At 44.0% G+C, this 25,290-nt stretch overlaps 2 protein-coding genes across 5 annotated transcripts in view; one reads left to right on the top strand and one right to left on the bottom strand.

The window, feature by feature from the left end:
- Window positions 1–22,691, top strand: part of epb41l2 (erythrocyte membrane protein band 4.1 like 2) — a 95,455-nt gene extending 72,764 nt beyond the window's left edge. Inside the window, exons 15-24 of one of the 4 annotated variants that reach the window (XM_080453143.1) lie at window positions 5,682–5,729; window positions 6,238–6,270; window positions 9,014–9,184; window positions 13,890–13,961; window positions 14,396–15,190; window positions 17,672–17,800; window positions 17,986–18,084; window positions 18,930–19,010; window positions 19,854–19,968; window positions 20,811–22,691. In XM_080453143.1, coding sequence (XP_080309269.1) covers window positions 5,682–5,729; window positions 6,238–6,270; window positions 9,014–9,184; window positions 13,890–13,961; window positions 14,396–15,190; window positions 17,672–17,800; window positions 17,986–18,084; window positions 18,930–19,010; window positions 19,854–19,958 — 1,533 coding nt within the window. In that variant the 3' untranslated portion in view covers window positions 19,959–19,968; window positions 20,811–22,691. Of the gene's footprint in view, window positions 1–5,681; window positions 5,730–6,237; window positions 6,271–7,240; window positions 7,301–9,013; window positions 9,185–13,889; window positions 13,962–14,395; window positions 15,191–17,671; window positions 17,801–17,985; window positions 18,085–18,929; window positions 19,011–19,853; window positions 19,969–20,810 lie in introns of all 4 variants that reach the window. The other 3 variants (XM_080453144.1, XM_080453145.1, XM_080453146.1) reach the window with 3 other exon arrangements.
- LOC308103136 (uncharacterized protein) overlaps window positions 1–25,290 on the bottom strand; it is a 294,821-nt gene that overhangs the window by 96,516 nt on the left and 173,015 nt on the right. The window lies entirely within an intron of this gene.

Genomic DNA, 25,290 nt, shown 5'->3' with positions numbered 1-25,290 from the left:
AAGGTTTAATGACATTCACTTTTACACCACATTCAAAGTCTTTGTCCTGGTCCTTCAAAAGTGTACAAAAAGTTTTAAGTGAAAATTCCATTCCAGTGATCAATGGCAGGTGTTTTTCTCTCACATTTCTAAAGCCTTTTCAACTGCAATGAAAAAAGAAATCTTTGCCTGCGGGTGTCGCTGGTGAGGGATTTTGCCTGTCAATCATCGCCTCTGCTCCGCCCCCCCCAAAGGAAAGGATAGGGGAGGGGAGGGGCGAGGAGGAGAGTGGGCGGGATTATTCGACAGTGACCTCACTGTCAAAGGGCCAAGCTCAGATTACTTTTCAGCCTAATTATTCAGAAAACCCCAGACCACAGAAAATCCACTGAATGTTTCAAGTTCAGTTTTTTTGGGTGTAATTGAGGTCATAAAACCCCAAATAAAACATTGAAAATAGAAAAAGTGAAAATGAATGTCATAGAACCTTTAAACAAAACATCTGAGTACTTCTTCTACCACTGTCGGCCACTTGCCTCTCTATACCTCCTGTCCTCCTGTTTGACCTCCCTATTTTCACTCCCTCACTCCTGTTCTCACCTCCCTCACCTCCTCCGAGCACCGTGGACTTTGAACCTCCTCTGCTTCCTCTTCTTCCAACAGTGGCACGCTCTCTCTACCTTCACTGTGAACTCCTGAGTGTTCATTTAGCTCTGAGAAGGGTACAAATGGAACCGAATTAACCCAAGAGGAGGCCGTGTCCACTCACTGAGAACGCCTTTTGAGCAGGCAGCTTCTATGATAAAGATAGCCCTGGTTCAGAGCGTTAGTGAGTTCCCTCTAACGCCCTGGAAGACCCCTCGCTCTGCGCATGTACAAGGAATTCCACTGCCCTGCCAGCGCTCAAGAGTAGTGAAAATAAACTAAACCATTTCGCTACTCACCGAAGCAAAGGCTGTTTTGTGTTGTTGAAAGTCTATTCTCTGAATGCGCGGGCCTCTCAGCACCCCACCTACTCTGTAAAATACACTTTTTGGGCAGAAAATAAAATATGTCAGCGAGACGGAAATTATTTTTATTACTCCACAGTGCCCTCTACAGATTTTGGTTGATGGTAAGCAAATCCTCCAGATCTGTAGAGGGCACTGTGGAGTAATAAAAATAATTTCCGTCTCGCTGACATATTTTATTTTCTGCCCAAAAAGTGTATTTTACAGAGTAGGTGGGGTGCTGAGAGGCCCGCGCATTCAGAGAATAGACTTTCAACAACACAAAACAGCCTTTGCTTCGGTGAGTAGCGAAATGGTTTAGTTTATTTTCACTACTCTTGAGCGCTGGCAGGGCAGTGGAATTCCTTGTACATGCGCAGAGCGAGGGGTCTTCCAGGGCGTTAGAGGGAACTCACTAACGCTCTGAACCAGGGCTATGATAAAGACACACTGATGCGCTCCACTTCCCATGCCTGCACCCGAGCATTAGCGCTTCAGCGCCCCCGATGATCAGCGTTTCTTGGCGCAGCGCCCCGGGCGCTATAAGCTGGAGACGGTTCAACTTTTGGAGAGGAGCGCTGCTCTTTTGACCCTCCTGGCTGTGTCTGACAACTGACAATTTACGACTCGACGTCGAATCATTATCACAACCACGAGAAGCCATTGTTTACCGTTGTTTCAACTAACCTATTTGTGCTAATTACATAGATCAAGACATTTGAGCACCAACAATGGTTGATGGGTTTGAGCGAACCCATTTAGACCTAGAACCCCATTACGTAACTGTACCTTTCAACCCGGGAATCCCTTTTGGGGTTCTTGTTGCTACAGTGTTCAGTATATAGCAACATGTATTTTTTGTAATTTTTCAATTAATATTTGAAGTTTTTCAGAAAACTTAGGTCAGGATTTAGAAGGCATTTTTTAAATCGGCCTCAGGTCTGAATGGGTTAAATAAACGCTGCATGTAAGTGCTATGGGCATGATAGCCACGGCGCTCCTCAGCACAAAATGGCGTTCTCTGTGGACACGGCACCTTTTTAGTGTCCATCTGGTTCCATTTGCACATTCTTGGAGTCACACACACTTAGGGGTCTCTCTGGTTACCTTTGTACACTCTCCGATGTATGGTGCACCCTGCCGTTCAGTTCAGTGTAACCTGTGGTGTCGTGCTGTTGTGCTCTTCCTTCCACTGACTAATGTTGTGACTCTCTCCCTCTCTCTCTCTCTCTTTCTCTCGTTTCCTTCCTCGCACTCTTTCACTTTATATCCCGTCTGTCACTCCCTTCCTCCCACACTTATTTTTGTTGTCGTTTTCCTCACGATTTCACCAAAATGAAACGATTACGAATGAACGCACGTGCACATTTATACATTTTTCCGACGTGGATCGCTCTTTGAATCGTTTCACTGCTTCACTCGTCTGTTTTCACTCTTTCACTTTCTGTCGCCGTGCTCCTCCCCTCCTCCAGCAGTCCATCTTCATGTTCCCTCTCTCCTTCTCGTCCTCCTCCTCGCTCTCGTCCATCCCCCCCTCCCTCGACTCCATCTCGGAGCTCGACCGCGGCCTGTCGGACATCTCGGAGGACGAGGACGCCCTCGACGACGGTGTCGGCGGCGACGCCCCGCACGCCTCGTGGGCCGCCCTCCTCGCCTCCGACGCCTCGAACTCGAACGCGCGTCTCTCGGATTCCCCCCAGCACGACGCTCCCCCGACCTCGGACCGCTCCCACGACGCGCTCGATGCCCCCGCTTCGCCCCTGCATGGGGAGGAGCTGAATTGCGACGGCGTAGCTTTAGCGACAGCCGGCGCTTCGGGCGGGCGGAGCTGGTTCCTCCCGCTGAGGGGCGTGGTTAAATATGTGTCCGTCGTGCTGTGTTTCCTGTGCCTGGTGGGCAGGAAGGGCAGCGTGTGGCGGCCCACTAACGTAGTTTCACAGGTTCTAAATAAAACGAGCCTCTTTGCATTCACCATCCCAAAGTTGGTCGCTAAGCTAGCGCCCACGTTTAAAATGTCAACTTTAAATGAACGCACGTTTTCCAATGTTCCCAAATTATTGCCCCAAATAAATAATTTGCCTAGTTCGACTGTAAAACGGTTTAGTCTGAAGGTGTTTTTTACCTATTTGGCCTCAAAGTTCATCAGTTTGGTTCCCGCTCGACCAGCGCTTCCACATTTGCCGTTTCTCCATTCTCTGGTCTCCGTCTCTTGTTTCCCTTCTCTCCCCTCCTCCTCCTCCTCCTCCTCCTCCCCTTTGCTCCGCCACCTCTCCACCCCCTCGCTCGCTCTCTTACGCCTCTTCCCCTCCGCGCACCGCTACCTGACCAGCCCCTCCCCTTTGCTCCTGCCCTGCCTCCTAGTCCTCTTCCTATTGGCCGTCATGCTGACCGCCAGCCAGTCCGTGGCCCTGGCGCTGATTTTAGCCACGCCCCTCGGCCTGACCCTCTGCTTCGTGGAGAGCCTGTCGGCCACCAAGCGCCGGGCGCCGCCGCCGGCGTCCGCCAGGCTGAGCGGCGGCCAGGTGCCCCGGTTAAGCCTCGGCGTTAGCGATCAGGCGTCTCCGCTCACGCCCGCGCACACGCCTCCGATCCAGAGGCACTACAGTCACGCGGGTGTCGCCTGGACGCTAGAGATGTGCGATCCTGCTGCATAGACACGTGCACGCACGCACGCGCACACACACACACACACACACACACACACACACACACCTTGTCCCCCTACCCAACCCTCTTACAACTGTTTATTTGTGTTTGCGTGCACTTCCTATTTTTCTGCATTCCTTCCCTCACGATTCCCCTTTCCTTTCTTGTACCATCCCTGCTTCCCATGATTCCCACTGTAGTCTTTGTATATAGAGAAGATAGACTATTGAATAGATAATTCATCTTAAATGGACTTTAAAAAATCTACAGGAGGGAAAGAGAGAATGGTATAGACTTATTGACAAAGAGGAAATATAGATCTAATTTACAAATATATATATATATATATAGAGAGAGACTATATATGTATGTAATGCAATATTTGACAATAACCGTAAAGATCACTATAGCGCTGCTAGTAGTTGGACCTAGAATTTATAAATCCAGATGACGATTGTGGGAAGGAGAAATATTTCATGTGAGTTCTATGATATAAAAAAGAAAAGTTACATAGGTTAGGTGGAGTAAAATGCTCCGGAACAGTGTAGAATAGCGCTTTCTTAAAAAGGCAAGATGTGGTATCTCATAGGGAACGTGTGAAAGTCTGTCCTTTATAAAACTATTAAGTGTGATCAAAAGAAAACAATAAAATGAGCTGTGGCATTTCCACTGGGACGTCAAGAAATAGGAAGATAATTTAACGTCATTGCTGTGAATAAATCTCCACATGTTTTCAGGAAGACGATGATATCGGATATCGTCGCGGTCCGGAAGAAACCCTTATATAACTCCATGTTTCAGCTTTATACATCGTTTCATAAATGAATGCCCTATTTTATAGGGCGTTGTGAGCTTGTAGATGTGCTATTTTTAAAAGATTTTGAAAATTCTTGAAACCTTTCTTTCACCTGTAATGATGTGCCCCAAATATATGTCCGTGGGTTTTGTAAATATTGAACCAATGAAAAGTCTTTAAAAGAGCTTGTGACTAAATAAGAACTACATTGGAAAAAGTGACGGTTTTGGACATAGAAGGTTTCCACCCGACAGCGGCAATATTCTTTATCCAAACGAGGCAATTAATCAGTCACAACTGCCTTGCTGGTATAAGGCATGTATGTGACTCTCTATGGACTCTAAGGAGACACGCTGCTAACATAGCTAGTAAAGGTACATATTGTTTTTGTTGTTAGTGTTATGTTTGAAAAAAAGATGTGTAGGGCTTAGGGACTTGATAGGATCAACAGTTTTTATTCACCAAATACCAGGCGATTGGTGCTGTCGCTACAATCAACCATTTATGTCCAAACTGCCTCTCAATGCACTTTGTTTTGCCTTTGTCATCGATAGAATGCTTGTTATGCTGAATGCTTAGTTCTAGAATAGAAAACATGACATGTAAAATAGATGGATGCCTACTAGGTTCAGGTTTATCACGGTAGAGAAACAGTGTTACACTTATCCCCCCCCCTGCGTCCCCTAATTTTAGGCTGCCCCCGCCCGACTCTCAATCCCCCCAACCCGTTCAAACTGGTTCATGTTAGGAAATGACATTGTGGGAAAGTCATATCTCTAAAGGTAATCGTTTGCTTTGACTAGAAGTACTTTAAAAAATAACAAAACACGTTAAGACTTTTTGTGCCTCCCTCCAAAAACACTCACTCAGGTTGAAAATAATACTTAGAAGATATGAACTTGTTAAAGTAAAAAGACCTAACTGTGTGTTGTTGGGAAGGGGCTAGTGGACTTGGTGTCGAGCTCTGGGGTATGAGAAGTTGTCGCACCATGACAGACTGTGAATAATAACGGAGTATTAAATGCCTCCTGTTCTCTGCCATTACTGACCATCATCTGTCAGTGTCCCATCACGCTTCATTCCTCTTGGCGGGAAGGGCGCAGCGGTCACGTCGCTCAACGGCTCCGTTCCCTGCCGCTGAGTCCGCTGCGGGGGCGGGGAGGGAAATAACTACATTTCCCATGATCCATTTCACCTTTTTCTTTCTCCCCGCCTCAACCCCCCATATTGTCACGACCATTATCGCCGTGACCACGGCCTCGCAGGTGGTGGAGGAGGAGGAGTTGAGCCTTGGCGATGCCGAAGCCACACTGAGTCAGGTCTGTGTGGGGCCTCTGTCTCGTTTTTTTACCCAGCATGCTTTTCAAACTCTCGCGAGAAAGAAACGGGAGGAGTTCTCATGTAGCTGAAAGGTGGATTAGTGTTTCCCAAACAATGGGTCGAGACCCATTTTTTGGGGGGTCACGGACCCATTTGTATGGGTTGGGAGTAAATATCCTCAAAAGTTAAAAAATAAAGATACTCAATTAATTGCAACTCTACCACTCAATTTCTTATTTGTGATCTAATATTCTTCCAAAGGTGGGTTATTATTCTTGCACAGGTTCATATGTTAGCTATGGTTTTCTCTTGCAGTTTTCCAAGCAAAATGTCTGGTAAATGGGGTACCTATTTGGATTCAGAAATTCAGCTTGAGGAAGCAAAAAAAAAACTACTTGATTAGAATTCCGATGCACACGTGCGTTCTGTGGTGCGTTTCCACGCATTGCGGTCAGCGTAGGGAGTAAAGTGTGATTTGTGTCTCTCTCCCCGATTTCATGCCGACAGTCATATGGACTCACAGAGCCCGCCCTCTCTCAGGTTAATAACACACTCCTATTGGTTATTTGATGGTGTATTGGTCTGTCAGTCATTTTGAGTTGCGGTTGGTTGGTTGGTTGGTTCGGTTGTCACTCGCTGGGTTTGGTTTCAGTAGGGTGAGGTTGCCCTTGGCTCTTAGGAAATCATAAACGATACTAAACTTTTACTTTTTTCTAAAACATATCACCACACAGTAAAACCATTCATATGTTTGTAACTCTGCGAGTGTACAAATGCAATGTACACTCTCAGAGTTAAATGAACAATGAGTATTTTTTTCCCCTGTGCAGTCATATTTAAACTCAGTCTTTCAATCAGAATATCAGTGACCTCACTTTTAATTTGTACATTTCATTGGTCATGTTAAAGGCCTTGGGGCTCTACAGTAGAACATCAAAGGGCAATTTCACCCACACTCACCGTTTTCAGTTGATCAGCTTCGGCCTGTGCTCTGCTGCTGTCTTTGGGTTCATTTTGGTTTTGTGGTCCTTTGGGTGTTTCACTGAAGGCATGTGGATGTGTTTGTTTGTGTATTTTGATGGTTTGATGTGTGTGTTTGTTTGTGTGTGTGTGTGTGTGTGTGTGTATGAACATGGGTACAAAGCACTAACGCACTTGAACTCCCCATGATGAGGAGTATTTAGTTCATTTGTGTGTAGTTTTTGGACTCATCTTCCACTCCGTCACAGCTGGAAGTTTGAGCCTCATCACCCACACCTGCTTCAATTTATTTTGTTTCATGTTATTCTTAATTATGTTTATCCCATGTATTTATTTTTTTGTTTTAGATATTTCCATCCCATTGCATTTTTTTTTGTTTTTGTTTTTGTTTAGTTATCTATTTTCAATGTTTGTTGATATTTACAATTTCATTTATATTTTATTTACATCATTACCCTAGTTATTAGTTTCATTTTTTATTTATTTTCTCCATTTTGTTTTGTGCTGTGTCTGTGTCTGCCTTTCACAGAGTCCAATGAGAGTGCGTGGGGACAATATTTATGTGAGGCACAGTAATTTAATGTTGGAGGTTGGTACTGGCACCACATGATGGCCAAAAAGAACAATCTTCTTCTGTACTTCGGCGCCACCTACCGGCCGCAATCAGAACTACAGCTTCCTCTGTACTAGGCTGTGTATATAAGGCTGCTTGCCTTCCGGCACTCTCAGGCTCTGCGTGTGCATGCAGTCGTACATGTGTGTTTGAAGTTTCAAGCCTGAGTTATTACACAGTTTGTGCAGGGGTATCACGCACAGAAAACAGACGATCTGCAAGCCCACAATGCGGGACGCTGCAATGCCCTGGGAGCTTGTAGAGCAGCTATTTTCGGTGTGTGACATCACCACACAATTACGTGTAAACCAGGCTTTAGGGCTAGATGCAATTTACTGTCAGATCAATCAATTCCACAAATTGATTGATTTTTCTTGTCAGAATTCAAATATGGCTGAGATGGTTTCTACATAAGTTGATACCAGCCCTGATGTGTGCGTGTGTGTATCAGTGGATTGTTTTTTTGCATGCTTTGTGCATGTTGACTGCTGTTTTTTAATTTCTTGTTTTGCAACCAGCTGACCTTGTTCTCCTCGGTCACCGATTGGCTGATGTGTACAATAATTTGCCAGGGAGCCTCATCTAACCCCACTAATCCCTGCCTCCCTAACCCCATATATGGAGCTTTCTTCCTGTACTCTGGCTGGCTGTGATTGGCTACCGGTGTTGAGTGACAACACATTATTTTTATTTTAATAACACTAAACCAGCAACAGTTCCTACTCACTGAACATGGGACTGATATTGATGCTAGCGAGTTGTGCGTGCGTGTGCGCGTGTGTGTGTGTATGTTCGTGCGCGTGTGTGTGTGTGTGTTCGTGCGTGTGTGTGTGTGTGTGTGTGTGTGTGTGTGTGTGTGTGTGTGTGTGTGTGTGTGTGTGTGTGCACATAAAGGTTATTAGCATCACTGTCAGTCCCTTGTTCTGAGGTCTGCCCTTGTGTTCTGCCACCCTCACCCCCCAAACAAGATGCATACGCTCTGTCTCACTACAGCCTGCTAAGTTAAAATCACACACACACACACACACACACACACACACACACACACACACACACACACACACACACACACACACACACACAGTCTTCTGTGTTATTACAGACTTCACCCTTTCTAATCACATTTTATCGAGCTAAAGGAAATGCCATTTTATGGCAAGAGCTTCGGTGAGACTTGGCAGCCATCTTGTTTTCTTCCTGATTGACAGACTAATGTTCCTGTGACCTGTTGAACCCAGTTTGTCCCCAATCCCTCCCCCACCCCCTACCCCCCCTCTCTCTCTCCTACCCTTCCTCCCATCCAAATGCTCCCTCTTGTTAACTCTTCTTTTTTACCTCCCCATCCTCCCCCTGTTCCTGTCATCCATCCACCCATCCATCTCACTCCCTTCATCCCTCCGTTTCACCTCCTCTTTATCCTTTCTAACCTTCCTCTCTCCTGTCTGCTCCATTCTTTATCTTCTCTTGTGTCTCCTTCTCCTCCTCTCTCCCATGCCCTCTTCCACCCCTGATCTCCTCCCACCTCCCCCTTTCACCTCTCCCGTTTTTCCCTCCTTTCCCTTCTGTCATTCACCTCCCTTTCTCTCCCTCCCTCTCCCTCCGGTCTTATCTCCCCTCCCTCCCTCCCTCTCTCTCCCACCACCACCTCTGACCCCTGATAACCCCTCTCCTACCACCTCCTCCCATCAGGACCATGATAAGACCCAAGATGAGGTGCTGAAACACCAGGCTAGCATTAGCCAGCTAAAGCGCTCCTTTATGGAGGCGCCGCCTCCCTCCCCGCCTCAGCCCAACCAGTGGGAGAAACGCCTCACCTCCTCCCCTGCCACAACGCTACGTATCCAACAGCAACCGCACGCGGTACGTCTTGTCTTTGGGTGTCTTGTGTGTGTGCGCTGACTTTGGGAGAGACCGTGGAAATCCACTTTGGACGTGACGTCCCCGTTTTGGGAATGTCCTTAACGGCAAAAATGGCAGATATACAAGCTCATACAAGCGCTATGAGCTTTTATATCTGCTATTTTGGCAGTATGACACCATTGTACGAGAAAGTATAAAAAATAAGGCTTCACGGGGCATAAAAACCGTTTTTTTGTCGAGGTAAAAAAAAACATGGCAGGCTAGTAGGCTACGCAGCTACAGTTAATCAACTTAAGGTGTGCCCAGAGCTATGGATGTATGTACCAATATGCTAGCATAGACAGTAGTACGTCTTATGCAACCCGCCATGTTTTTTACTCTGCTGTAAAACAAACTACAAAATGTAGCCTAGGGTTTCATCCCCCTTTTAAGGGGCTGTATCCACCATAGATTTTTTTTCCTGTTTTGAAAGGTCACATATAGCATTTCTAGCTATGCTAGAAACGCCAGCAGAGTGACAAGGTGCTGAGCGTCTATTCTGTGCTGAGCCGTGCACTAAGTTGACTAACTGTTCAACTGTGGGTAGCTCATCACTGTCATCACTGACGCTCCGAACATTTTAGAAGAGTGCCTTGTGTAACCCCCCCCCAATTCAACATTTAAAAAAAAATAAAGTGCTTTGGTGGATACATGGCCTAACTTACTAAGTGGGTTAAAGGGGCACTTCACCCAAAGACGAAAGCTGTTTACGACATGCACGATCTCTCACGCACTCCAGGGCCTTTAAACAGCCTCGCATAATTTTTTTCTTGTTGTTGTCATTGTTTGATGTCTATGAGTGAAAACACACACTGATGACTCAACAGAATTCCCATCAGATAGTATCACCACAGAGTCGGTCATGCTGTGCCTGCCCTATTGTCATTTGGCAAAGTTTCAGCTGCCTGATGCTTTTGTAGTGTGGAGTTGTAGAAACATTCTTCCTTCCTTCCTTTCTTGCTCTCCTCTGCTCTCCTCTCCCACTCTCCTTTCATGTGCTGTGAGCAGTGTAAGAGCACAAAGAACGCACTTCATGTCTCCGGGTTTCTAAGCCTGTGGCAGTCTCGTTTGCCGTAACAGCCTGTCGGTGACTCGAGTTTCTTCCTGTGTGGCTTTCTTCCCTCGCAGCTGACTAAACAAGGCTGTGCCTTTTTTGGCAAGTTGAGTTCAAGCAGCGAAACCCACTGGGGAATGTGCACGTCTCTGACTGGGAGGATAAGGACAGTGTTGTCATGAGTTTTTGCCAGCCAGAGGAGGGGTGTAGAGTTACACTCGAGTTCAAAGCCCCGCAACTCGGGCTCCAGAGATGACAGCATCTGTTTCATGTTTATCCTTCCAGCTCGGATGTTGGACACACTTCCCAGTTGTCTTGAAGCTCTCTCTTGTGGTTCCTGTCATGCATGTGCATGTCTTGTTTTCTGTGGCCCGCTGTGCATTTCTGTTTTTGTGGCTTTCAGCAACGTGGGGTGTTGCATTTTGTAATTCTTTCGCTCTCGCTTGAGTCTGTGGCGCTCTTGTACTGTAAGTCTTGGGTTGTGAGCGAGTTGGTGTGTTTAGTAAGACAGTGACAGTGATTGTTCTTCATGCGTCGTCATGTCACATGTTCCTTCAGGTGTGAAGCGAGCCAATGAACCAACAGAACACCTAACTTCCTGTCGCACACAACTTTTCCTCCTTTCAGCTCAACATGAGTTCTATTCTGATTGGCTCTGCTTTTTTTACTCTTAACTAATGCCTGTATGTGCGTGCGTGTGTGCATCCGTGTGTGCTCATTAGGGCTGGGCGACAAATATCACAATTAAAAAACACGCCACCTTTCAACTGTTATGTAGGCTTTAACCACTTTAACCCTGGGGTATTTTGGGCATGTTATTGTTATAAGCTTGTAGATGTGCTATTTTCACTTTCTTTATGTTTGAAGTATAAAATAGGGCTTAAGTTAATAAGTTATTAAAACCAGGAAAAGACAGCACTTATGCCATATCACGATAATATTATATCCAAAATCACAGACGATATCCAGTCTCATATCACGATTTAGATATAATATCGATACAGTATATTGCCCAGCCTTAATGCTTATGTTTTAAATTACTATTTTATGTGGCTATTTCAGTTGACTTCTTCTCTTCTTCCTCCTATGTTACTCTGTGCTTATAATGTTCTGTTGTTGTACATTTGTGTCTGTGTGTGTGTGTGTGTGTGTGTGTGTGTGTGTGTGTGTGTGTGTGTGTGTGTGTGTGTGTTGCTGTTGTAGAGCCTCGAAGAGGAGATAGCCTCAATTCTTTTCAGTACAGATTCTGGTACTGTCTTCTCTTGTTCCACTGCTGTGGCTGCCTGCAGTACCTATGGTCCGCCACTAGCTGCTCTTTCCCCATGTTCTTCCACTACTACTACTACTACTACTACTACTACTACTACTACTACTACCAATACTATTGCTACCGATTCTACTGCTACCGATGCTACGGCTACAGATTCTACTGCTGCTGCTGAAGATACTACTACTAGTGCTGCTGCAAATACTATAGATACTACTACTACTGCTGCAGATACAACTACTAGTACTGCTGCAAATACTACAGATACTAATACTGCTGCAGATTCTACTACTACTACTACTAGTAGTAGTACTGCAAATACTACCACTGCTGCAGATACTACTACTGCTGCAGATACTACTACTAATACTGCTACAAACACTACAGATACTACTATTGCTGCAGATACTACTACTAGTACTGCTACAAATACTACAGATACTACTATTGCTGCAGATACTACTACTACTACTAGTACTGCTGCAAATACTACCACTGCTGCAGATACTGCTATTGCTGCAGACATTACTACTGCTACTGATACTACTACAGATACTACTACTGCTGCAGATACTACTACTAGTACTGCTGCGGATACTACTATTGCTACAGATACTACTACTTCTACTGCAGATACTACTACTTCTACTGCAGATACTACTACTTCTACTGCAGATACTACTACTTCTACTGCAGATACTGCTACTACTAGTACTGCTGCAGATACTAATACTACTACTAGTACTGCTGCAGATACTAATACTACTGCTGCAGATTCTACTACTACTACTAGTAGTACTGCTGCAAATACTACCACTGCTGCAGATACTGCTATTGCTGCAGATACTACTACTGCTACTGATACTACTACAGATACTACCACTGCTGCAGATACTACTACTACTACTACTACTACCACCACTGCTGCAGATACTGCTACTCCTGCTGCCTGCAGTACTACCACAGAGCCACTATGTGACGCTATTCCCTCAACAACCCAGCTGTCTGCCACTGAGGTGCTATACATGTTAGGAAACAGATGTTGGGATCAGTTTACATTGAAATCAGACATTGTAATGTGTAAAACATTTCATGACTCTGCCTATGGTTCACAATTCATGAATTGAGTCACGGTTAATTCAGTCTAGGCAGTTGTTCACAAAAATCTGCTAAAACATTAGAATTGGTTTCATGGAAAGTAAACTGGCTCCAACTCTTAATAGTAATAACGCTTTCAAATGCCTGTTGTGGATGCTGGACTGTCAAACCCATGGATACCCATTCATCCATCTCAATAAGCTCTGGTCTTGAATTCATTGTGGCTCCACATTGGATTCCACAATACCACACCAATACAACTAACTGCCTGTTATTTATGTCACAATGTGTAATGATGTGTATTGTGACAGAATATAACAATTTCATCTCACCACCCTCGAGCCCAACTCATCACACTGTAAGAATGGCTATGCTAAAACGGTATGTTTGTACACCGCAAGAAACACAAAGTTATTTGATTCAGACTTAACTTTCAAATGAAATGTGATGATATCTCAGTTATATCAGTTATTTTTAAGATGATATCACCTCATTCAAGAACATCTGAGACATCGACAAGTGGAGAAGCAATATGTTTTTCTGCAAGTGCAAGATTAAATCTATAAAAGTATTTAGATTGCCTTTAAGAGCCCATACATTCAACTAATATGAACCCTCAGAAACTAATAATAAGCAGTCTTGCCTGTATGACGGTCGGTCGGCTTGAATCCTTGAAACAAGCTTAATCTAATTGAAATGAAGCGAAATGACGATATACAGTGAATACTAGATAAAATGAGTTGACACGATGCACATTCTAATGTGAACTAAATACTTTGAACCAGTTACCGTATGTTTTTCATCAGCATTCCATAACAACATATTTATAGAGCTGAAGGAAATGATTTGACTCGATATAGCATGTTTAATTTGTGATGAGATGAGGCTGGCCGTGAACATTTCTGCGATGTTGTCTTTGCTCTTCACCCTCCACTCTTACCTCCTGTTGTCTCTCAAGCTTAATTTATACTTTGCCGTGTGACACCGCCGTACGCTGAAGTATAAATCATGGTGTGTTGCTGTCTGCACTGGATTGTGCTCTGTGACGAGAAAAAACAAACTCAATTGTGCATGAGAGAGAGTAAAAAGAGACCTTCACCCTGTCAAACCCGTTAACCCCATTGCTGTGCTTACGTTAACTAGCGTCAGAGACAGGTGCGTCACTGACTCTAGGTTTCAGCGGTAATTATGTGTCATCAGTGACGTGTGATTGACGGTTGTCGTTGGTTAACGTCTTTGTCACACAGGTGAGTCCGCCCAGGCTGGAAGCCACCGCTGACGACAGTACGCACTTCTCTGATACCAAAGAACCCGGAAAGGTGGTCCTCCTAGCTTCCCTGTTACTCCATCTGTCCGTCCATCCATCAGTCTATCTTAATCTAGCCATACTTTTCTTTGTCCTTCTTTTCATTTGATGTCCTTCATTTGATACTCAGCAACCTCAACTCATTTGTCGTTTCAGCTGCTGTTGAACTTCCAGCCATCCATTCTCTCTCTATCTCTATCTCTCTATCTCTCTATCTCTCTCCACTGTTGTACATGAAGTCACTTAAGTTTCCCGTCATCATGTCTCATAATCTTTTATTTTGCAGTATCTGTCGCTTGTTTTAACTTTTTTAAGTTGTGTGGTCATGTTACACTTTTCTTTTGTTTTTGTCTCCACGCGTGTGTCGTGTACGTCTCGCTGTGCGTGTGTGTCCATGTGTTGTGTGTGCGTGCGTGTTTGTGTGTGTGTGTGTGTGTGTGTGTATAGACGACTGAGGTCGAAATAGAGGAGACCATTGTCATCCAGGAAGTTTCCAAGGCAACCAAACCATCCATCATCGTCACGATCGCCGAAAGCCCCGCCCCTAGCCCTGCCCCCACCCCCACCCCGCCCGCACAGCCGGAAGTGGCGAGGGAGGAGCAGGCCGTGAAGTCCGCCGAGGAGGAGGAGGAGGTGGTGACGGCCGAGGCCCAGAAGATCGGAACGCAAGAAGAGAGCGTCTCCTCGGAGAGCGAGAGCGACGAAGAGGCCGAGTACCACCCCGACGTCTCCGTGTCCCTCGCTCACCCGCGCATCCCAGAAGAGAGGGAGGAGGAGCAGGAAGAGGAAGAGCAGGAGGTGAAGGAGGTGCTGGAGGAGAAGATGGAGAACTCGCTCGCGACCCAAGAGGTCCCGCACCTTCCTGTTGAGGAGGAGACGTCCGCAGAAGTCGTTCCCGCCGAGGAGGAGCGCGAGTCTCTACCGGAGGTAGTTCCGGTAGAAGAGGGAGAAGAAGTGGAAGAGAACGGAAGAAAGGAGGAAATCCTAGAGGAGGTGGCGGAGGAGGTGGTGGCGGAGGTGCTGGCGAGAGCGGCAGCCGAGGAGGAGACGACGGAGGAAAGCACCGAAGACCCCATGTTGACGCCCGACGAGGCCCCCAACGGCCACGCCCAGTTCGACGAGGGAGCGGACGGATTGGTTGCCTTGGCCGAGGAAGAGGAGGAGGAGCCCAAAGTGAACGGAGAAGCCTCTTTGGCTGAGGCCCCGGTGCCGCCCCGCCCACATGTTATTTGTTGCTCTGAGGTAATTCCTTCCCTGGGCCAATTGTGGAGCTTCGCTGGGCTTTTGGTCCCTGCCTACCGACTGTAGACACGCCTACTTTCCCCCTTCCTGCCCTATCACAGCGTTGGGTTTCCTTCCCGCTTGTCATCAGTACATACCGTAGCCCCGCCCCCCCTTATGCAGTTTGAGCCGGTCTGCACTGTGCCACTCCCCCTTCAACACCTCTGTCACCTGAAAACCTTGTATCTCCATGTAGAGAGTTAAACTAAGACACTAAGGTTCACAGTAGCCCAGTAACTCTTTGACTGCTGGCTGTCTGGTTTTGGGCTCTAGAGGAGTTCTCTATTAATATTAATTTGGTGTCTCACAAATGGCTATAGCGCCTATTATTTCGCTACTCCAGGCAATTATGGCTGGTCAAAGATGGCAGTGCCCATCGAGGGGTGCCACCCTCATTAAAAAAAGAGAAATAATTTAAGTACTTTAAACGTGGAGTCCTTATTTTGAACTTGTTTTTCAAGATCATAACGCATCACCGTATGACGCATTGTGAGCTTATACAGTAGATTGGCTATTTTCACTATTTGTCGTATGACAAAGTATATACAGTACAGTACAAATCTGCATGTGATTTGCATGGTTAAAGCAATTTCCAATCCATAAGCCACGTTTGTTCAATTTTCAAAATGTACGGATGACTTTTGCATCAAACTGGAACAGAAAGCTAGCAGCTTTACCAGATAAAATGATGACGAGTTACAAGGTTTTCACACGACGGTGATGATGACACGAAAGCTACCGTCCCAGAATCCTTCTGTCCCCATGGCAGCTAGTCCTTAAAAACCAGACCCACATTCACGAGACCTTCTCTGGGCGGAGAGACGACTCCTGCACCTCTATGTTGGTGTGTTGTGTTAGTGTCAGTGTTAATGTTAATGTGCCACCAAGGTCATTCAATCTCATACATCAAGTGTATTGTGTAATTTGATTTCGCCTCAGTCTACCCCCATTCCCCCTCCCATTGCCCCTGAAGTGTGCCTCATTGCTGTTGCTGCCTATTGTTTTTATGCTACATCTCACATCATAATTGACATACAATATTTTATCATTATCATCATGTTATGTTTCATTTAAATTGTATACATGGTTAAAATGACATGTGTGGGTGTCTTTGGGTCTTAAGTGTGATACAACTGAGGCTTTTAAATGTATATTTGCTGTGCATGTGCTTCACCTTCACCTAAAGGTGTGTGTGTGTGTGTGTGTGTGTGTGTGTGTCTGTGTCTGTGTGTGTATGCAAGTGTAGTACCGTAGGACTTCTCCTTGTTCGGTGGTTGGCAACGGGGAGTCATGTGGCATTGGTTCATAATTGGCTATTTGTCATTACAAACTCAAATTAAACAAAACGAAAACAAATTGTTTTATAATGACCCGCTGCCAACCGCTTCCTGAAATGTGACTGTCACCTGGCTGTTATTTTCATCTGCATGTCATTTTTGCATGTCGGTTCACCATGTTGTTTGCATGTCATTATGAACGGTGCTCGTTTCATGGGGAACATGATTTGTATTTGCATGTTTGTATTGTACTGTGCTGTCATTGGTTGTCATGTTACATTGGGGGAACAGTTAAGGGCTCTATTTTGCATACAAACAGGGTTTTTTTTTCTCTCAAAACCATGTTACTAACAGCATGTTCTCTACATCGGCTAGCCCAGGATTCTTATACTGCATGAATGTAGACTTAAACCCTGCGACTCAAACATTTATATAGCCTATTTAAGGCTATTTTGGCATTTAACCACTTTCAACGTGGTGCCCCTATTTTGGGCATGTCATTATATATGGACATTATTTTGTTAAAAGCCGAACTAGCCGATTTAAAAGCTCATAACGCATTGCCATGCGTTATGAGCTTGCATCACTCCTATGATGAAATACTGCATAAACTTAAGTGGTTAAGAATGCCTGGTTTAGATTTCCAGAGTGATTTAGTATCGCTCATTTGTTTGGTTGCATGTTGACACCAAAGATGGTAGACGTGTGTTAATGTTGTCTGTCACTGTCATTTTGTTCTGCGCCGCGTGTCACTGTGTTGCATGCTGGGTGGCTCATCTAGCAGACCGGGGACATTCCACTTTCCATTGCATGTGTGCATTGTGTTCACGCTAGACACACGCTTGTCCACTTGACTGTCATGAGTTCATCAGCATGTGTTCATCTGTTCTTCGACGTCTGCTGAAATGGGCTGCTCTTATTCGCATGTACTGTGTGTGGCTGTGTGACTATCGCTGTGTGTGTGTGTGTATGCGTGGCTGACCGCTGTTCAGTTCATTTTCACTTAAATTGGTTTAAAAAAATATGAATGTGCAGTGTTTGCACCTGAAAGTGAACCGAACACAGTCACGGTATGTATGGAGTGTGTGCACTACAGTGAGTGTTTGTGTGTGTTCCGTTGGTTCCAGGTTTGTATGGTTTTAACATGTAAGCCTCGCTCCCCCAGCCTCCTGTGGTGAAGACTGAGATGGTGACCATATCAGACACCTACGCAGCCCAGAAGACCGAGATCGCCACGAAAGAAGTTCCCATCGTCCACACGGAGACCAAGACCATCACATACGAAGCAGCGCAGGTACACAGCACTGTAGAGAAAAGCCTCTGTTATTTATCAGAGTGTGCAAATGGAACCAAATGGACACCCTTTTTTTATAGCATTAGACCTTCAGGTAGAAATAAATTAACAGTGTATTTTACTGTTTATATCTGCACAAGTCGACAAGGAAATTACAATTCCGTTGATTCTCTCTCTCTCTCCAGCTGGATGGCGGTGGGGATGGTGAACCTGGCGTTTTGATGACAGCTCAGACAATCACATCTGAATCTCTGTGTACCACTACTACCACACACATTACCAAGGTACTGTAGGACCCCCACTTCTACCACACACATTACCAAGGTACTGTAGGACCCCCACTACTACCACACACATTACCAAGGTAGGACCCCCACTACTACCACACACATTACTATGGTAGGACCCCCACTACATCAAAGGAGAATGAATGCTGTGCACATTCAGTTGTCGCTGGTGCAGGACAGGATAAACAACTGCTTTAGAAAAGGAAAAGTCTGCACGACAGCTTTGCTGCCTGTGTGATGTTCACAGTAACGTGTGTGTGTGTGTGTGTGTGTGTGTGTGTGTGTGTGTGTGTGTGCAATTCAAGCGACTTGAGTACTGCATGTTTATCACGTCCGGTGTGAATGCACCTTAACACCTGCAGACAACTGGCTGTTGGTCCAAAGTTACACAGTAAATACAGGTCCATTTAAAGGGATAAATGAACACTGAGGATTTAACTGTGTAATAGGTTCCAATTAGAAACCAGTCTTTGTTATTGTCTACTCCAGATATTAGGGGTGTGCCGATACACTAATTTCATGAAACGATACGATGCGATATTGGGCTCACGACATCGATACGATATATGGCACTTTTTTATTATTAAAATATATGGGGGGAGGGGGAGCAAATGCAAACAAATATTTCTGTTTTGCATTATTCAGACATGCAAACTTGTAGCTTTTCAGCTACAATAGCCGTTTTGAATCCAAATAGGGCAATAGTGTGACACCTGACCCGAAAAAAATAACATGTTGTCACCCTTTTCACCTCGGGGCTGTTTGCATGCCTGATTATTATTGTAAACAAAAAAAATATATATATATATTAAAGAGCTGCTGTCATTTTGTTTGTGTTCCAGACATTAAAGGGCGGCCTATCAGAGACGAGGATTGAGAAACGCATCGTCATCACCGGCGACTCGGACATCGACCACGACCAGGTCAGTCGCTATAACCGCGTCACACAGGCCCCACCCCCGTGAGCTGTCAATCACACAGTAGGACCGTCTGTCACAGTAGATCCCTCTGGGTGGCAGATGAACCCAATCACTCCATCCACTCCTCCTTCCATCCATGCATCCACTCCTCCTTCCATCCATGCATCCACTCCTCCTTCCATCCATTCATCCACTCCTCCTTCCATCCATTCATCCACTCCTCCTTCCATCCATTCATCCACTCCTCCTTCCATCCATTCATCTATCCATCCATCCATTGATACGTCCATATGTCCGTCCGTCCGTCCATTCATCAAACCATTCTACAGATTGTAATCCTTCCATCCATTATTTTATAACTGGCTTGTGTTGTGTTCCAGTCACATCATTGGTTGGTTTGATTTGCCTGTCTGTTTGATTGGCTGGATTTCCTCAGAAAGAAAATCATTATTTATGAATTAACCTTTGGACTCACAATCTTCGACATTTGTTTTCTAGTTTGCATAAATCTTTTTTTGAATAGCATGTATGTTCTGATTGGCCCAAAGTAGAAAATAATTCAGTTTGATTTGACGGTTAATCTGAGATTTGAGCCAATCCGAGTTCTTTACATCTATACTTTTGTTTTCACTTGAGTCCATTCCCCCTGAGTTTACTTTACCTCCCTCCTGTGGCTCAAGTGTAAAAGAAATAACCCACGAGTTTCATGTTATGTGTTCATTATGTTCTGCTTCTTACTTTTTGTCATATTTTATTTTATTTTTTCCATTTAACTCCCATCATTTCCCTGGCCCTTACCTCTCCCTCCTTTGCCTGCTGCCCTGCTGTATGGGTGTGGTACTGCAGGCATTGGCCCAGGCCATTAAGGAGGCTAAAGAACAGCATCCTGACATGTCAGTCACCAGAGTGGTGGTACATAAAGAAACTGAACTGGCAGAGGAGGACGATTGACTCCACACAGGTAAATGATGAGAATAATAGTAGAGCTTAGCTGTAGGGCTGGGTGATGTGACATCAAATCAATATCGTGATCATGTCCAAACTTTTGCCTAAATTATGATTCATCCATTAACTCATTCAGTGCCATTGACGTCACCGACGTCACGTTTTTATAAGCCCATGGTGCCAATGACGTTGCTGACGTCATGAAAAAAAAAATGTTCAGAACCCAAGATATGATTTGAAGATTTGCTGCTCCATTCACTTCTTGTTTAACATCTTACTGAAAAAGGCTGTATCTCGCTTCCTAAGCACTTTTTTTACAATGTATTTTTGGCTCTGGCACTCAGAGCCAAACTGCCAGAAATAAGTCAGGCACTGAATGAGTTAAGACCGGGAACGCATCTCTGTCGTTTTAGATGTCTTTGGCCATTAAAGCCATTTTTGTGTTGATTCGTTGATATATAAAACATATTATACAAATTTCAGCCTTTCGATTGTTCGATCAACCTACATGAGTAATATTAAGTTGATTATTGGTTCTAAATGTTTCAGTATATTATTTTCAGTTAATTACCCAGCCCTACTTAGTAGTAGTAGTAAGCGTTATAAAGTGTTTTAACATGGCCAACCCAAACAAAGCACTGCTCAAATGCCTTGAAACAATGACAAAAAGTAACATGTTTTAGCTACAAGGAGGAAGGATACTAGAGTACCCATAAAAAGGTCTTTATAGCAGTATTACAAGAAAGTAATTCCTCAACCTCCTCATTCCTTCTTTCTCTCCCTCCCTCCCTCCTCATTCTCTCCATTCTCTCTCTCCTCCTCCGCTCTCTGCTCCTACCCCCATCCCTCGTTCTCCAGAGTTGAAGAGCCCCTCGTCACGTCGTTCTATGTCGAAGTCCTTCATCACCTCACAACAACCAACCATGACTGACTGAGGAAGAGGAGAAGAGGAGAGACCCAGAGAGAGAGAGAGGGAAATAAAAGAGGAGAGAGATTGAGATTAAGAGAGAGAGGTAGAGGGAGTGGTTGGTGTTTCTTCCGTGTGTCTGTGGTGCGTATAAATAAAACCCCTCACTCCGAAACCAAGAAAAACAAAAAGAAAAAAAAAAAAAACATCCTCACTCTTTCTGAAGAAGAAGAAAAAGAACCACTTTTGTTAGCTTAACATTTGTAGCGTGTTTTTATTTTTTACTAGCGCTTTCTCTTTTTATTGTTTTGTTCCGCAAAAAAAGAGAAGATCAGTTATTGTATCTGCCATTTATTGATATGTCATTAAAAAATTACGTGCAGGGACACATTGATACCACTGAGCCAATGAAAAGCGAGATTAGAGACTCGAGTAAATATCAAACTATTATGCCCGATCCTACACAGTAAAAATCCTCAATGTTAATTTAACTCAGAGAGCGTTACAAATGGAACCAACCTTTGGTTTCATTTGTATGCTCTCAGAGTTGCATGGAGTTACTTAGAAATGGATACATTCATCAACCTACACAGAAATATTGGGTCTCGGTCACATTATGCCATGATTACCTGACACTGTGTCGTTCGGTGAAAGGAACGATTGCGTCATTCATTGGAAGTTGACCAGTACTCGACTACGTTTAGTAGAAGAAGTGGTCTCAGTGTATCCCTGCGAAGGTGGTACCCTTTTTAAGTTACAGCTCCCCTCCCTTTCTTAACTTCAGTGTAATTGCATCGTCACAAAATGTAATGTGGGATAAAATGGTGTGTTATAAAGTACCGTTAATACTGTAATAGTAACTCAGATCTAGCCATCGGCATTTGAAATGGGTTAACTTTTTATCCAGGTCCGATGCAAGCACGAGATGTTCAGTCGAGGTCAAGGTGAACGATAAAACCAGCAGTCAAATATATATATATATATATTTTTTTACATTTTGTTTCTTTGTAATTACATTGCAATTACAGGAAAGGGGAGCTGTAATCTAGATAGATGCCACGAAACCAATCAACCAGAAGTTTTAGAAGAAGCTCTATGATTCCAGCGTTCATTTCTTATTGTTGAAGTAGAGTTGTTATTTTTCATCCACATTCCTCGTGCGTCGACTTGCGGCTGACTTCAGTTCATCTTCAATTCACTTATTTTGTATTTTATTTAAAAGGAGAAAGAAAAAAAAAAACATTTTAGCATAATAAAGAATTTTGTATCTTGTCACTCTAATCAGCCATTTTATGACAACCATTTTGCGCTTTATTTTGACTTTAACCAGGGAATCCAAAATGGTGCAAATTCAGCGTTGTGAGATATTGTTAAGTGAACGCTCCATTCTTGGTGAGTGAATACGTTTTGATTCACTGTTGGACCGAAGTCGAATTGGAAGTGAACTGACATTAAAGCTGGCGTCTGCAGCTTTCTGTACAGTACAGATGAAGGTTATCGGTGAATGGGAGTGGTGAGACCGGCATGTCATTGGACGAGGGGGCCCACCCCCCGCTGTCTGACGCCAACCGATCGTTTTGGGGTCACGGAGAACGAAGGGGAGCGGTAAACTTAATTTCTGATTGGGAGAGAGAACCAGCAAAACTGGTGCGTTATTGGGAGACGGAAGTGGCGCTGTTTTTTTTATTGATTGATTACATTGATCTGCGGTGCCAACTAACACGCTCTTCTTAGGAGTTGAAACAACAAATGGACAATGATGCATACAGGCCTTAAGCGGCGGTAATGACTCGGTCTCGACTCGTACCATTGGGCGTCCCGTAATTTATTTATTTTTAAACACAAAAATAAATCACCAATATAAGAACTGAGTTATATTTGTTATCATAAAAAAACAAATGCCAGTTTTGTACCAGTCAACACTGGCACAGAAATTGGAACCAAAATAACTGGCATACTGTATGACCAAAAAAATTAAGATTAGCCGAAATACTCCTCATACTGGACCAATAAAATGTCACACCTTTGTGTATGTGCTGCTTCAGAGCCTGTATCTCATCGTGGTCCAACACTTGTTTTTGCTCCTATAGCTTCATGTCAGACCAGAACATCTGACAGGACCACAAACCCTTATAGATACTAGACTACCTGCTCAGGGTTAAGCATGTCTTAGCTTAATACCCTCCCAGGAGAGACCATGTAACATTTTATTAAGAGTTATGAACGGTTTCAAACCTCAAAAGAGAGACATTGCTGGAAACGGCCTGCAAAAGAACTCTGAGCTTCGATTGAGCTACAGTAGATTGGAAGAAGTGGTTTCTTCCAGTAAGTTGACACTAAAAACCAGCCTTGCAACAGTACCAGCATAGCAGTGAAACGACAACCTGAAGGGAAGTTTATCTATGAGGGTTTGATGTCCTCTTGGTCCAAATAGAATCTGCTGACATGTTATTCATTTTCCGTTGTTTTTTTATTTTATTTTTTACTGAAAACGTGTCCGGTTAAAACATGGTTTTGTTTGAAGAAAAGTAGTTCAAGGTTCAGCTCAAAATCGGTTTGAGCGATTAATTAATGTACTTTTATTGGCACACCTGTTTTTTTTTTCCTGAAAAGCATCACAGAATTAATTTTGTTTGGGCTTGCCTAAATTCAACCGTGCAACCTTTGCCAGGCTGGACCTCACAAGTAATCTTAGCTAAGGGCATTTCAGACTGGACGACGCTAAACAATTTTCATCCTTTTCATCTTTTTTGCCACATTCTCAGACTACTACTGTCAGTTAATACTTCCATCGATACTACTTGACACTACAGTATAGACATTTTCAGTAGTAGCCTGATTTGTGAGACGAAATAGCTGGGGACTGTCGACGTGTATTTCTGCAAAAGACGGTAAAAGTTTAGCTTTAAAATATTTCAAATGTCCTCTTACTTCTGAGTCGGGCAAGGTGTTATGGGTAATATTGGGAGATACTGGTTTGACTTCTACTATGCAGTTACGTAACATTCCAGAGAGGGGCAGCATTTCTCTTCCACCTCCCCTCACAAACCTACAGTACAAGGCATGGTGAAAACATGCAACATGAGGCAGCTGGGAAGCTTTTTGCTGTTCCTAAAAAGAAAAATCTTTCCAAAAACATTGGTTATATCACAAAAACATATATTTGTAGGTTTTTTTTTCTTTTCTTTTGTTTTTCAATATTGTACACTTTTTATTTTCTTTCTCTGTGAACTGATCTCTAGTTGTTGACAGGTGGGATTTGTTGTGCCCCCCTTTTGAATATTTTTAATATATTTCAGGAGTGTTTTGACATTTTAAGAACACCACTATAAATCAACAATCTGCCATCACTTCCTCTATGTACTATTAGCCTGAGGAGCTACTTGTGATTTGGGGGCTTGAGTGCTATTTCAACCAGTAAAAGCTATGGGGCTCTGTTTTCACCAATCACAGAGATGTTGGGTTCTGGGTGGCAGTTTTTCCCAAAATGTTCACATCCATGTTTGTAGTCCTTTTTCTCACTGTAGTTTCATAAATGTCTTTGTATTCCAGTCGATCATCTTTTTGTATACTAGAAAAGCAAATTTGTAAAAGAAGCCATGCGTATACACATAATTTGGCCGTTGTGGTTAAAGTATAAATCTCACCATGGTGATTTGCGGAGTAGAGAACAGCAGTTTACTTGCAGTCGATGCTTCGATAACAAAACCAGTACATTCTCACAGCTGGACGCTGTACAAATTAAAACTGGAAAAGTGTCAACTACAGAAATATTTTTGGTAAACCAGCCCCCTATTTTCTTTAATAATAATAAGCTATGGTCCTCTTTATTGACCAGTAGGTTCAGAACGGCCCAGTAACAACATCTCCCCATGGTTTCCTCATAGTCAACCAACCACCAGTAGGTTCTCTACCTAGCAGCTTCATGAAGTGTCTTGTGTGCCACCCCCCCCCCCATCCCGCCCGCCACTCCTACCCTGTGTAACACTGTTTAAATAAAGGATTGTTATACTCTGAAACAGAATCGACTCTGTCACTTTAAGTATGTATGGTTACGTTCAGTGTGGTATTGATTACAGATGGCACACACATCCTGCTTTTTAAAAGAACTGTCCCGACAATAACAAATTCTATTTTCTTAAAATATGTCATCTGTCCCCATAACCCTTGGAAATCAACAGTGTAACTGTCCTCAACAGTGTGTTGTCTTTATCTGTCATTTATAGAAGTACAGGAGACACTTTTAGTTTTATCCTCCTCGTCAATTTACACTTTTGTAATCTTTTAAATGTGAAACACGAAAATGTCTTTCCAATGCCTACAGGACATTTTGTCCAGAAAGACGATCATCATTGTAATTAACAATAGCTAATGGAAACACGCTAACGCTGTGTGGGGTTCTGTTCTGTCAGGTGGGTGAGTGTGTACATG

Source organism: Gymnoscopelus braueri (assembly GCF_963280865.1).
Source record: "Gymnoscopelus braueri genome assembly, chromosome: 16".
NCBI classification, from domain to species: Eukaryota; Metazoa; Chordata; class Actinopteri; order Myctophiformes; family Myctophidae; genus Gymnoscopelus; species Gymnoscopelus braueri.
The sequence above is the reverse complement of the archived record's forward strand: the minus strand, read 5'-3'. Positions and strand labels throughout refer to the sequence as shown.